This window comes from Protopterus annectens, chromosome 2.part0 (assembly GCF_019279795.1).
Source record: "Protopterus annectens isolate FY-2018-M chromosome 2.part0, PAN1.0, whole genome shotgun sequence".
Lineage (NCBI taxonomy): Eukaryota > Metazoa > Chordata > Ceratodontiformes > Protopteridae > Protopterus > Protopterus annectens.
The window spans coordinates 1,941,380,751-1,941,396,489 of record NC_056728.1 but is presented as its reverse complement, the minus strand read 5'-3'; the positions used below and the strand labels follow the sequence as shown (position 1 = coordinate 1,941,396,489).

Below are 15,739 nucleotides of genomic sequence, written 5' to 3'. Positions count from 1 at the left end.
ATCCATTTTAGTTTGAGATGTTGTTTAATTGAGGCCTTGAATAGGTCTGGGGAGGAGAGCATGGTAATGGCACCTGGAAGTTTGTTCCAGGTTCTGCTTACAGAATTTGCAAATAGGGCCATGCCAGCAGCATTGTTAATTCTAGTTGTTTATATTTGTAACTTATTGGATGAACGTAGCAGTCTTGTGTTTTTATGGAAGAGGATGCAGTTAGTAAGGGCTGGAGTGTTATTTGGGTTCTTTAGGATTTTATTAGCCAATATTAGAAAGATTGTACTTGACAAGATTGGGAAATTCCAACCATCCGAGCTGTTTGAGGTTAATGCAGTGATGGGTTCTGAAAGGAGAGTCCGTAGTAAACCTGGCAATGTGATTATAGCAGGTAGTAAGTCTATTTAGTTCAGATTTACTTATGTTTGCTAGAAGGGGGGAGGCATATAGGAGTGTTGAGAGTAGGTGCAAGTGTGCAATGGCTTTTTTAGCTATGGGCATAAGGAAGGATTTGACTCTGTAGAGTGAACCAAGTTTCCTGTTGATGGTTTTGATTGTCTGGTTCACATGGAGGCCAAATTTTAAGTAATTGTCTATAGTGACACCTAGTGGTTTGGTATTGGGGTCCGGGGAAATGACTGTCCCATCATTAGCTTGTATGGTAAAGGAGTAAGGTATAGACCTTTGGGTTGGTGGAAATATGAGCATTTTGTTTTTTTTTGGGATTTAGTAGTAGGCGGCGTTTGGATAGCCAGTTTTCTATAACAGTAAAAGTAGTCTGAGTATCCATTTTTAGGTCATCTGGAGATGTGGCAGAGCAGATCAGGGTGGAGTCATCAGCATATTGGATACAGCTGATGTTCAGTATGATAGTAGGGAGATCATTAATAAAGATAGAAAACAGTAGTGGTCCTAGTATGGAGCCTTGTGGAACTCCGATAGTGTTGGGTAATAGATTTGAGAGCTTATTCTGCCAGAGGACTGCTTGTTGCCTGTCATTGAGATAGGATTTAAACCAGAGAAGGGCATTGGGATGTAGACTGAGAGTTTGCAGGGTCTTAATCATTAGTTGATGGTTCACCATGTCAAAAGCCTTGGAAAGATCTAGGAAGAGGGCAGACGAGGTGCAGTTGTTGTTGCGGTTATTATTAATGGTGTTAGTAAAGGACAGTAGGGCAGTGGTTGTACTATGATGTGGCCGAAAGCCATGTTGGGTATTAGCCATCAGGTCATTCTGGAGCAAATGTTGCATAAGTTGTTTATGTATACATTTCTCCATGATCTTAGCAAGTGGGGAGAGTATGGCTATAGGCCTATAATTGGAGTATTTGGTAGAAGGACCTCCTTTATGTAATGGAATCACATAAGATGTTTTTCAGATATTGGGAATTTTGGCTTCTGATATGGTCCAGTTGATTAGGATAGAGATTGAAAAGGCGATAGCATCTGCTGTCATTTGTAGATATTCAGCTGGGAGTTGGTCAGCAGATAGGGTGGTGGGTTTTAGTTTTTTGATTAGCTTGCATATAAAGGAGGTTGATACAGGCTGAAAGCAGAATAGGTTTTGGCTGTTGGATGTAGTGTTAATTTCATCAAGGGAACTTTGAGGTAGTTGGGTGGGTAGAGCTTGAATAGTTTCAGTAAAGAAGTGATTGAAACTATCTGCAACTTGTTCTGGGGTTTTATTTGAGTTGGCAGCTGGGGTGGGTGTTGATGTTTTACCTGGATACAGTAATTTATTAATCCCAGCCCAGAATTTTTGAGGATTGTTTTGGTTATTCATCTGTAGCCTACTGTAATAGTGTTTTTTATCCAGTAGTACAAGTCTTTTTGTTTCATTCCGTGCATGTCTATATTTATTGTAATCATGGGGATTTTTGGTAGATCGCAAGATAGTCCATAGTTTATTTCTACTGTTAATTTTTGTTCTTGTATCTTTGGAAAGTCAAGGTATGTTATTACCTTTTGTTCTTATTAGGCGGGCAGGAGCATGTAGGTCTAGGATTTCAATAAATTTGTTATTAAAATAGGTTACAGCTTCATCTAAGGGGAGATGCTTTAGTATAGCCCAGTTGCAGGATTTAAGTTCCAGTTGAAGTTTAGAAGGATCAAGGTCTCTTTTGCTTCTGACTTTCCTAAACAAGGGTTGTTGTGGGGTAATAGCTTTTTGTTTAATTATATAGGTCACTTAGATCATCTGGGAGGGTACCTGCAATGTACATTAGGGGGTTACTGTTAACAAGTATCCAGTCCAGTATAGTATCTTTTTGGGGGTGTTTGCCAATTCTGGTGGGGGTGACTATTGTTTGAGAGAATTCATGGAGGTTGATATGAATGGAGGGGGATTTTGATGAACAGGAGCCCCAATCTATGTTAAAGTCCCCCAGGACTAGGGTTTCTTGGGTATACTGAGAGGATAGCCAGTGAAGGGTGTCCTCAAGTGTAGTTACATTGTTTCCTGGGGGAATATACATACAGATAATATTAATGCTTTTACTTTTGTTCAGTTGAAATTTGGTAGCTAGTATTTCGGAATTATTGATTTGAGGTGGCTGAATAATTTCAGTAGTTACATTCAGTTCTAATTTATAGAGGACAGCTACCCCCCCCCCTTTCCTCATAGTCCGATCTAGTCTGTGTAGATTGTAGCCAGGTGGAGGGATTTCATTATCGGTGGTAGATGGTTTCAGCCAGGTTTCAGATAGACATAATATCTCAGGGGAATATACAGCTAAGAGGGCATGAAGTTCATGTATTTTTTTGTTTATACTTCTCATATTAAGATGACAGATCAAGAGGGAGTTGGTGGGTCTACTGATTATGTTCTTGTTATAGCTGTCTCTATTAGATGGTAAGTTAGGGGTAACAGGGCCTGGATTGGGGTGAATATCTCCACAGATTATAAGGCTTAGTCTATACTCTTTAATGGTTTTCATAAGTTTATTTAAAAGTTTGTCATAAAATTTGGCTTTGGTACCAATGTGGCATGGGTTATTGCTGTGTTGAATAATAAGTGAGGGTAAGTTATGTCTTATTATAGTGTCCTGGTGTAATGTATAACTGAAAAAGGCTGTTTTTTCATTTGGGGACATAGTGTGCCCTACAGAGCAGTGATACCTGGTAAGTTGTTGGGTTTCATACATAGTTAGGATATAGGTTACAATGAGGGTGGGTAATAGGGTATATAGCAACATTTTGGTAATATGCAAGTTTGGGTTAACTATTGTGAGAAGCAAGTACAGGGAGAGGTGATGTGAAGTTAGAGGGGGAAGGGAGGTGGGTGGGGAGGTAGTGTGGGCTATTTGCTGAATGGTGGGGAGGATAGAAGGGAGGGAGAAGTGATAATAGAGTTGATAGGTTGTGGTAGTAGAAGGGGTGTGGCTGAGTGCCTATAAATGTAGAGGTAGTGGGGGCGTGTGGGAATTGGGGGCAGGGAAGGGTGCGGAGCGAGCCCGAATGCAGTGAGGGAGAGCGGAGCAGGGTTAATTCAATTCAAACATGTGGAGGCTAAGGTATGAATTATGTGATAAGAAGCTGGCTCTTATTTATCTGAAATATGTTCAATTTTATTTATTTTTAATGGTTAAACTGTTAAATGGGCTATAGGCCAATAGTAAGGGGGAACCTAGGAGAAATAGTGTGGGCAAGAGTATAGCACTATAAGCAAACTAACTGATAGGACTGTGCTTTGGAGTTAGAATTAAGGGTAATTTAAGGCTAAGAGATAAGAACTAGAGGTGCCGTTGGACCCAGAGCACACACTAATAATATTTAGATATAGGTACAAATTACAGATCTTAACCTTAAAATAAGATAGTTCACTCCCAGGTAGGTATCCTTGGGCAGTAGGTACAGGAATTACTCTTTTCTTGGCAAGGTCGTTTGGTTTAGTTAGAGGGAGAGCCTCCTGGAATTAAACATACAAACAGCGTGAGATTCATGCAGGCATAGGGATCAACCTCTGGTCAAGCAGACCTATCAATACACTACTTGTTATAAACAAAATCAGTTTTAGGGTGTTGAAAGTAATAAAATATACAACCTTTTCAGCATAGCATTTCTACAATTGGCTTCAAACAATGTTTTATATAAGTAATTTATCATTTAATTTAATTTAATCATTTAATCATTTAATAAATAAAAATGAAAATAAATAAATAAAATATTTCCTTCCTTTCTAGATCTAGTAAAGCCCAGTTTTTAGAGTTTTCTGAATTCTGGGCTGTTTGTAAGTTCCTGTGTTGCCCAGACCTTTCTAAGATAGAGAGAAGCTTCTCTGTTCATCAGTGAGAGTGATGAGCTTTGGAACAGCCTATCTGTCACTGGAAGAGTGGTTTCAGCTCAGAAACTGCAGTTTTATTGGCCATTTTGAGCTATTTCTATCACTTTCATCTTTCTGTTTAAAAACCCGTGTTTGCGCGGTTTTGTGTATTGTGCAGTGCCGCTTGGCTAGGATTAAACTATTCCTGGCACCATAAAGTCTGCGCTTCCGTTTTTTCTTTAGAACTAACCAGATTCTTAACATCAGCACTTGAATCTGCTTTTCCGTGCTCAGCACTGGTTCAGATCTGTTGTAAGCACTCAATAAGTTACAAATTACTGAAGCTCTCAACCTTTCTCATTTCCTAGTGGTTAACAGTTTTTATACTTATCTTCCTCAAGTTACTTCGAGCAAAATAGCTCTAGTACTTACTTACTTCCCTCACTTGTCTAGAGAAACATACTGATTATGCAGGCATGTCCAAGGGACAGCTCCTGGTGTTCTCTCCTGTCTACCTGATGAATCTGGGCATCTTGGGGCAATGTAGCAATTGCCTCATGTATACTGACAAACCTCTCCTCCTACCACGCAACACTACAACCTGTGAGAGATTCATTTATCTTGTCAAACTGGAGGCAAAGCTCTCTGAACCCAAGATTGAACTTCTCAGTCAAGAGGAGAAGGTAAACACTTGCATCACATCACACTCATCACATAGTCCCACTATACCTACACCACGAAAGCCCACACATAGATACACAAAAACATTCTTGGAGGCTCTCAATAAGAATATGCCCAATCAACAGAGACATCTAAAGCAAAAATGCAGGCAACCTCCACCCCTCAACACAACCCAAAAGACACATAACATACAGACCCAGTGTGCCACACAACCACAGCCCATAAGGCAAAACAAAAGGCCTAACACATTAGTCATAGGTGACTATAGTCAGGCATACTGATGTTCCACTCACAAAAATAGACAAGGATAAGGTTACTGTTAGCTGCCTGTCAGGTGCCAGGATCCACCACATAACCCATGCACTCAGGTCACTCCACAACAAGTACAAATATGACTCAGTCATTGTCCATGTTGGTGTGAATGACCTGAGACATACCTCCCTGGACTACATGAAAAGAAACATGGAGGAGCTCTCTGATCTTGTAATCCAGGCAGGTATGACCCTAGCCCTGAGTAGCATCCTACCTTCACCCAGAATGATACCGCATTACAAGGACAAAATGATTGATTTCAACAATTGGCTAAGCTTCTGGTGATATTCCAAAGGGATCCAGTATCTGTCTGCCTGGGGCAACATGGTCGACAGGCCACAATGCTTTGCCAGAGATGGCCTCCACCTGTCGCCCCTGGGATTCCGGATACTAGCTAAGGCTCTTGTTGCCCCTATATTGCCTTTTTAGGCAAGGTTCATATGACAAACCCACCACCGTAACAGATACAGGCAGGCAACAGCTGAGGGTAATGCTAGTCAATGATAGAAGTCTATACCTCAAAATGCACTCATGCGAGGCACTAATTAAAATAGAGAACATCGATATCTGTGCAGTGGCTGAAACCTGGTTCAAGGCTCCAGAGAGCACACCTGCATTACCAGGATATAACTCATACCACACATTTCAGTCATCATACCAGGACAAGAACACTAAGGGTGGAGGTGTGTCCATATTCATTAAGGATATCCACACCTCCGGACTAGTTGCCCAACATAATGCATCCAAAATTATCCAAGTGCAACTAACTCTGGACAAAACTGCAATCCATATTGTAGCTTGCTACAGATCCCCCACCATGCCCCAGGATTCCCACTCCTCTTTTTTTGATATACTGGAAAATATTAGGGTCCAACCAAACACCCTAATAATGGGCAATTTCAACTATCCCACGATTAACTGGGAAAACTACTCATGTACCAACTCCTTCACTCAACACTTTCTAGAATTCATAAACTCCAATGCCCTGGATCAACTTATCTACACCCCTATCAGGGGCAATAATATTCTAGACCTTGTCATTACCAACATGAGTGACTGGTGTTCCACACCTATAGTCAACTCCTCGTTGGTCAGATGTGACCATAAGCTAATCACCATAGATATACACATCCGGCCCCCAGACCCCCATTAAGGAAACCACTATAAAAAATTTCCCAAAAGTCAACTTCATGCTTGTTAAGACAGAAGTGGCAAACTTCCTGACACCCATGCAGATGGACAATACAGTTATGACTACCGAATCTTATACAAATACACTCTATATTTACTTACACAAGTGCATGGATCTTGCTATCCCTAGCAGAACCAAGACGCTATCCTCCAAAAAAAGGAAGCCAATCTGGTGGTTCTCTGCTATAAACAAACTCTGCAACAGAAGGAAGAAACTTTTGCAAAAGAGAGTAAAATCCCATGAGTGGAGGAGCTCCCTAATCAGTCTCAGTAAGAAGCTGAGATCCCTCATAAAAATCCTCCAATGCCAGCTATGAAAACAAGATTGCCACTGACTCTATGGACAATCACAAAGCATTCTATAGCTATGTCAAGAATCTTAGTGGCAACACCCAGATATGCTCTGAGTTACAGCACAATGGCAAAACAATTATGGATCCAACTGATATCGCCAACATCCTGGCTGACAGCATCAGTGCCAACTTTACCCCCCCCCCCCACATCCCCCTAAAGGGCCCATATCCATACCGGAAGAATGCAGTGCCCCTGAAATCACAACTGAGCAGGTAAAAACTGTGCTCTCCAAAGCCAAGAACACAGCATCCATGGGACGAGACAACATCCCAGGCTGCGTTTTACATTAACTTTTGAACAAACCGGCCCGCTACCTAAGCACCATGTTCAATCATAGCCTCACATCAGGCTTTGTACCCACTGAATGGTGCACAGCAACAGTTATACCACTCCACAAAGGGCGAGCCATGATGTACCCCGGGAACTATTGCCCTAATAGCCTGAAGAGCTTGGTTTGCAAGGCCATGGAACGTATCATCATGATACTCATAAAATAAGATATTGGTAACCTCCAAACTCTGGACCCCACCCAGTTCAGGTTTGTGAAGGACAGGTTATGCCTCCTGAATCTGATCAACTTCTTTGAAACAGTAACCAATGCCGGAGACAAGGGTAAGGCAGGTCACACAGCTTATCTTGACCTCGCCAATGTTTCTGACACCATCCCCCATTTTGGAATCATAGAGAAACTCACTAAATTGGGTATAAATCCATTCATCACAAGATGGGTTGCCAACTGGCTCACTGACAGAACCCACACTGTAAAGGTTGCAGACTCCAAATATGACTTCAAACCTGTGACAAGTGGAGTACCACAGGGTTCAGTCTTGGGTCCTGTCCTGTTTGGTATCTACTTCTTTGAAATATAGACTAACACAGATGGCCTCTGGCTGATGAATTTCACAGATGACTGCAAATTAGGTGCTATAGTCGAGTCCCTGAACGACGTGGACATCCTACAGAAGGGCCTCAGTGAGACTGATGCCTGATGTCAGAGCCACAGCTTCAAGCTAAATGGCAAAAAGTGCATTGTCATCTCCTTTGGAAAAAACTTGGTACCCATGAACTACCACATAGGTGGCAGTCCACTTAATGCAGAAGGTGTGATAAGAGACCTTGGGACTCAGGTGGACAGTAGTCTCTCCTTTGATAATTACATCGCCGCAGTAGTCAGGAAATCCTTCTACGTGGCGCACCTCATCAAAAAAGGGTTCTCATCCAGGAAAAAAGTCATTGTTCCACTCTACCCGGCTCTCATTAGACCTATTATTGAGTACAACACTCCTTTTGGAATGTACCTCACAAGACATCTGCAACAACTGAAAAGGCCACAAAAATACCTCACAAACAGGATTATGGGACTCAAACAGATGCCCTACACTGACCATCTCAAAAAACTCCAGCTTTACTCCATAGCATATCGCCTACTCTGAGGTGATCTCTGCCTAACATACAAAGCTATGTCAAACCAAGAGCTGTTGGATATGCTACACTTAATGAAATCCCAATCCCTCTGAGCTACATAGTCCAGAGCCCTAAACCTTGTCACCACAATAAATAGAACATGCTGGAGAAATAAATTCCTGTCCCAGAGACTTCCCATACTCTGGAACAAACTACCTATTTATGACAAGCCGAGTTCCACATTAGCACTCTTCAAGAAAAATCTTGATGAGTGGATGGGAAATAGGAAATTCACCCCGGGGATCATTTCTGAAGCACAGGAAAATATCCTTCTTGGGTGGCAAAATCCAGGGAACCTTGTTAGCTACGCTTATATAGGCCATGGGGCCAATAGCCTAGTACCTACCTATGAACCTATGAACCTATGTAATGCAGAAAAATCAAATAAGAGAAGACTCTAGACAATAGGTAAGTCTAAGTAATGAAAAATGTGTTACACAGCAGAGAGTACACATGACACTGCAGCCTGAAAGTGTTAGAAAGCAGAGAAGAGAAATGACTACTAAAATTGAATGGAACAGAAGAGATCACTCACTGAGAGAGTGGTATTCAGTCACTTAGATACTGAAGGTGAGCCACAAAAGGCAAAAAAAAAAAAAAAAGAGCAGGTAGTATGTAGTGTGAGATATGAATCCTTAAAAAGAGCCCCAATGATACTTGTGTTGAGCCAAAATATTCAAACACTAAGCAGAACAAAGAAGGTTCTATGAATATGGTGCATTTTTTCTTAAAGATTATTGATGCAAACTTTATTTAAATGGGAAATTATATTTGATGTTAGTAGGTCTGAAGAAGGGTTATATTACCCAAAAGTGTGTATTGTTGTTTTATCAGAAAATGTAAAGTTTCTTATTATTTTTATTTTTGCTATTTTGCAGCTTTAAATCGAGATTTTACTCTCTTCACATGGTGAATATGCAGATCTTGTTTTATTCCTTAGATATATATATATATATATATATATATATATATATATATATATATATATATATATATATTAACTCTGAGATTGTCAAACCGGCTATTCAGACTCCATAGTACAGGACTTATTAAAGTGGGTCTCAACATTAGAGTTTTTGATGTTCCAACTTCTTAACGATAATTTGAGTTACAAAATGTCTCGTTCTGAGTAAATAAGAATAGAATGTAAGCAGTGGGTCAGCTATTGGTGTCAAAGTCATTCATAAACAGAGAAAAGCACATAGCCAAGTATAGGGGAAGAGAGGAATAGATAAGATGAAAGGAAGGATCCCTGTGAGATTTTACTGGCCATGAATAATGAAAGAAGTTGAGAACTTCTGTGCTTTACTCTTTGAATGCCAGAAAACAGTCCCATAACAAGGCTTTAAAAAAAATCATCTAATATACTCTAAATATGAATTGTTAGTTCCCCGTCCATTCATTCAGATTAAATTTGAATGGAATAATATATACTTTATTTTACACGGAGAGGATGATAATTCCAAATAATTTGAATTCTCTGTGATATATATATATATTGATCCCTCCAACATATCATACTTATATTTCAGGAATGATTATAACCTCTTGAGTGGGTGTTTGTGCCACCATTGAACTGGAGATGTGTAGTAGGTCTGAGGTGATAGGATCTATTGATGCTCTGTATGTGAGGTACAGGTCACCCCTCTGCTACCTGTATGATACTGGCAATAGGTACAAGGCTTTGAGATGATTGATGTAATTTTTATGATTTATACTCTTGATTTTCTTGGTGAGAAAAATGCTGTGGGCATTCAAGTTTTGCCAAATATTTGGTCAGGTACCGACCAAAAGTTTCTTTACACTCAAGGATTGGTCTAATAAGTGCAGAATACAGTCAAATAACCACATCTCTGGATCTGCATACCATACTCTTTTTAATAAACTGCACACTGAAAAATTACTTTTTTACAATAGTGGATACATGGTGATCTAAGCAAAGTTCATTGTCTATATTGGTTCCCAGTTCTCTAACTACTGGATCGATGTTCAGGGGTATGTTGTCAATCTGATAGTTGCAGGGGATGCTATGCTTGCTGAAGGATACTATGACACATATGACACATTTTTTTTTGTCGTTTAAATTTACTCAATGGTTTTCACACCAACTGTTTCTATGTGAAAGGTTTGCTTGTTGGACCTTGATGTCCTCTTGAGAGTTAATAATGTCACCTAGTTTACAGTCTTCAGCAGACTTGGTGAGCTATAAGTCCTTAACCTAGCCTTTGACCTTTGAAATGTAAATATCAAAGAGGAGTGGTTTAGGGAGAGAGCCCTGCTGTACACTGCTGGTCAGAGATCCCTTGAAAAAAATACCAGAACAAACACACTCTATCAATGTTTTGAAGTCATGGCAGGAAGTAATGACTCCTACAGTTAGTTCAGCAGCAATGACTAGGAACTCTAGTGAAGAAACACAACTAACCTCAGAACATATAGTTTAAGAAGATGGTACAGAACCTGTCACAGAAACAGGAAATAAAATCATTTCTGTTATGGAATAGGACAGTATTTTCAGAGGTTTCAGGCTGAACAAAGCTGATTCAATGCCATATTCAGACAATTCCAAAACAAAAGGTTAACTTAGATCCTTACAAAATACCAGTCACAAAAAGGCCGTAGAAAAAAGTAGACATGATGTTTAAAAATGAGTAACAAAAGATTCAACTAGTGAGTGGAACAACCCTTAAGTGTTAGTCCCTTAACCTGAGGGAATCAACAGGCTTTGTGATGATTTTAAGGAACTATATAACATCTGAAAATTCAATAGTAATCCTATACTTAAGGTAGATGAATTCACAGAAAAGGCTGGGGATGGCAAGATTCCTGAATAAACAATATTGGTAAGTCACCCTAACAACTAAAGCTAAAGAAAAAAAAACAATTTTGTCATCACCTGAGGGGCTCCAATATACCACCCTCACTTTTGGGATGGTTTGTGTTACTGCATCCTTTCAGAGACTCACGGACCAAGTCCTAAAATCCCATGGCTAGTATGCTACTAGATAATATTATAATCCACTCTGATGACAGGGACTCCTATCTAATCAAGGTACAAACTGGATTAAACAAGCCAGTTTAACTGCTAATGCCTGCAGAACCAGGGTAAATATGATGAAGGCTAAATTCCTATAATATAAAAAGAGAAGGGAAATAGTTAAGCCCCAAAAAGAAAATCTAAAATCTATGAAAATCTGACCTATACCACACATTAAGAAACCCATGAGGATGTCTGTGAAATTATTTGGATATTACTAGGTCTGTATATCTTTTAGCAACAAAAGCTTGTCCCATCACAGACCAAACTAAGGGGAAAATGTCCTTCAAAGTAAAATAGACAGTGCAAACTGATGCTGCTTTCAAAAAATGTAAGGAAGCATTATGTTCACAGCCTGCGTTGACATCTCCTGATTTTAGCAAACCATCTATAAGGTATAGTGAAGCAGCAGAGGTAGGCTTAGGTACAGTGCTATCATAAACTTGTGATGGCTAGGAATATCCAGAATGTTTTTAAATCACAAACTAAGCAAGGCAGAAGCTAACGTATTCAGCAGCTGAAAGAGAATAGCTAGATATTAAGTGGGTGTCTGCCTCCCTAAAAGACTAACTTCAAGGGAGGGGATTCACTTTAGAATTAGATCATGCCCCCCTTTTATGGTTACATCAACAACAAAACGGGTACCCAAAATCTTACAACTGGGTCTTAGCTTCACAGCTATGCATAGGGAAGCTATGCCCGTTGGGCATAAAATCAATGTCTTCAAGCTGGGTGGATATTGCCAAATGGTAAAGGACTAGTAACTCAAAAGAATGCCAATATTGATGTAAAAATATACAGCCTTTTTGGTGAATGTAGTATATAAGAACACTACTGCATTAAGCTAGAATGTTTCTTTACCTTAGCTGAATATGTTACTTTAACAGCAGAGAAAGAATTTCCTATATTATTGTGAGCAGGATTAGCTAGAGAAGGTAAGAAAAGCAGCTTAAAAGGAGAGCTGAAGAATGACCTTGGAGTGTCTGAATGCCCCCTTTGTGAAGGTGAAGTTGATGTCTAGAGCAGTTTCTCAGGAAATGAAAGACATGAAGAAGAACCTGGCATCTGTTCTTGTTAAAGAGTTCTAAACTACTGAGATAGAGAAAAAGAAGGGGAAGGGGGGGACAGACCGGGGGGACAGACCTTCTGAAAGAGACTCCAGCCCAGTAGTATGGAACTGTTTTGTAGGTACTAGCTGAGGGCTTGTCATTATCTCTAAGATTTTAAATTGAGAAGAACTCACATTTTTAAGGTGTTTTCATATAATGACTCTAATTATACGAAATATAATGTAGAGTGTAGTCTGTTTTCCCAAGACTGGTGCCTCTGTTGCCTTTAATGCTCTAAAGTATAGCATTTGTATGTGTGTGTGTGTGTGTGTGTGTGTGTGTGTGTGTGTGTGTGTGTGTGTGTGTGTGTGTGTGTGTGTGTGTGTGTGTGTAGATATAATTAAGTAAATCTATGTACAGATAACATTCTTACAGTTCCCTTCAGTTTATAGATTTGCTTCATCAAAATGTGAATCAGCTGGCTCTTTTGTCTGATTGACAATTTGTTTAAGGATTGACATTGACACATCAGTGCACAGTGTGGGGAAGGATTTTCTCTTTTCTCCATTGTTATTCAGTCTCAGAGTTGGTATATGCAAGTAGCAAGGAGAGTATGTGAGGCAACTTTTTTTTTTCCAGTTGACTGTGCCATGTCAATGTTATTTTTAGTGTCAGCAAGGTTAGTCCTTACTATGTGAGTGACAAAGTAATGTTACAAAATTTGTAAATATATATATGTGTGTGTGTGTGTGTGTGTGTGTGTGTGTGTGTGTGTGTGTGCGTTTAGAGATATATAGATAGATAGATACTGATATAGATATATATGTTTAAATGCACTTTTTTATACATGCAGTGGTGTGTAAATATGGTCTCAGAGTCACACACACACAAAACGTGCATAAATATACATATTCCTTTAAGATATTACAATAGTTAACACTGCTTCTTCATAGTGCATGACTCTGATATGTCTCTTCGCTGGGATTTTTTTTTTATGGAGTCAGCATGTTCTCCCAATGTCCACCTGGGTTTACACCAGGTGCTGCTGTTTCTTTCTACATCCCAAAAGCACACAAACAATGAACTGGTGGTTCTTCACATTACCCACAGATTTGCATTCCATGTAAAAGGCACTGAGTATATGCATTCTGTACTACAACGGCAACCTGGCCAGGACTTATTTCTCTGTCATGTTCCTAGTGTTGGGATTTCTTCTAGTAACTCCCCCTATAACCTTGAACCAAATTAAACACATAATCAGGAAATGAATGAAAAATTATAAACTGAAAGCCTCCTTGGTCTGTTGCACAGATTATGCAAGCCAGTCTAGTATGATAGACACATTCATTTTATAAAACCAGTGTTACATGCATTGGTTTATTACGGTGTTTTCCATGTTAATCTGTAAAGCAACCCATTATAGTCTTGTACAACTGGTATGTACACAGCTTGATAACATAATTACATTTCAAAGAGGAAATATAGTTCTGACTCACCAGACAGTTTCAGCTGTATGCCACTGGGTTCAATAAAGGTTACATTCACTTTATTATTTGTGGCATTGAAATAATCAACCGTCAAAGTGGCAGGCTGCCTTTTCCCCAAATATTCATAAAAGCCATTCCAGACAGAATTTATTGAGAAGACATCTGGAGGAACTGAACAAATTAAAATAAATTAATTAGTATAGCACTATATTTTATATTTTGGAGGTAGTTCTTATATGAGATGTTGTGTTAACATTTTAAGAGCATTTCTTATGCTAATCTCCAAATATTTAGCAGTGAGTGCATAATTTTTTATGAGAAAGGTATCATATCATTGAATACATCAGAATTAAAATGAAATTCCAGCTACAGAAAACTATGTTACATTTATAAAATAATGTAACACACACATTCCTTTTAAAACTGCTAATATCTGAAACATTATTTAACTTAACTGTATACTCGACAACAGTACTTATTGGTATGGATATTTTCTATGATACAATACAAAACAAAAGCATCTAAATGTACTTTTTCTCCATTAAACCCGCTTCTGAATTGCTTGTAGAAAACAATAAAATCATTATTTTCTAAAACTTCATTTGTGCAAGTTTCTACACTGAGGTGATATATGTTGTCTTTGGACAGCGAGTGCATGTTTTGTCAGATCATATTAATTTCATAAAGTTTTCTCAGTTTGAATATACTAAGGCCTCAAAGCTTGGCTCCAAGCTTTTGCAAAGTCAATATTTTTCAAGTTGTCTGACATAAAAAAGCTTCTTCACATGAAAATATTCCATTTTTCTTTTGACAGCAAAATGAAGGCTGTCTGAAAACCATTAAGTATCCCATTAAGAACTGAAAAGCTATAACACATCACAATGGCAGGAAGAGCCCAGACTGCTTTATTTCAGAATCTGCTAAGCTACAATTAGCTTGTGATAGCTAGAACACCAAGTGAGGAATTATTTCAAAGAGCAGGCGGCACCAAGTGAAGCCCTGTTGTTAGAGGTGACTGTTCTTACATAACAGCTACTCATTTTGAATTCAGTGTTGTACAGCAAATGCATTTACTTGTGAAACTTTTTAGATAAAGTTAGTTTGCCTTATTTAGTCTTTACAATATTTCATTTCACAGAATGTTGTATTTTAAAAATTGATTAGTGTCAGATATAACACAATGAGCAATAAAGGCATATATATTTAATATATGACCCTGTACATAATCTACTACATACTACTGAGGGATGATCTATACCTAACTTAAAAGGCATTCTTCGAACCAGACTTGATTGATCTGTTATGCATTCTCAGAACAAACAGCACTAGGATTACCCAGTCTAAGGATATAAGCTTTGTCTATAACGTAAACAAAACATGTTGGAGGCCCATGTACAGTATGTGTCTCAGAGATTACCCCTTTTCTGGAACGGCCTCCCCATTCACATGAAAAGAGCTCTTCCATAAGCATATTCAGGGTCAGTTGATGTCCATTCTTTGGGCAGGGGGATTACTATTGCTGTTCTCCATTCTGTAGGAATTCTCATGCTATGATTAAAGGGAACACTAAGTAGGTCCACTAGGTGTTGTTTTAGATTGTTTACGAAACAACCTGGGGATACTAGTCCCATTGAGGCCATGTTTTTGGCCTTCGCGATAGCAGGGATGACCTGTTCTCTAGAAATACTAGGCTGAGGACTTGTGCCAGGTATGCTTTGGGATACAGTAGGTGGGGTAGAGTAGTGAAATCTGAGCTGAATTTGTCAGCTAGAAAGTTGATGATATCTTCTGGTGTAGTATAAGTAATCCCATCTACAACCAGTTCAGACTTTGGATGCAGTTAAATAATGCCTTATGACTATCCTTGGCTAGGGATGTGATTTTAGTTTCATAGTTTGCTTTAGAAAACTTT

At 39.1% G+C, this 15,739-nt stretch overlaps 1 protein-coding gene across 1 annotated transcript in view; it reads right to left on the bottom strand.

Moving 5' to 3' along the window:
• Positions 1-15,739, bottom strand: part of LOC122792903 (CUB and sushi domain-containing protein 1-like) — a 4,548,980-nt gene that overhangs the window by 222,056 nt on the left and 4,311,185 nt on the right. The window contains exon 55 of the mRNA XM_044060461.1: positions 13,837-13,998. Within this exon, the coding sequence (XP_043916396.1) occupies positions 13,837-13,998 (162 nt within the window). The remainder of the gene's footprint in view (positions 1-13,836; positions 13,999-15,739) is intronic.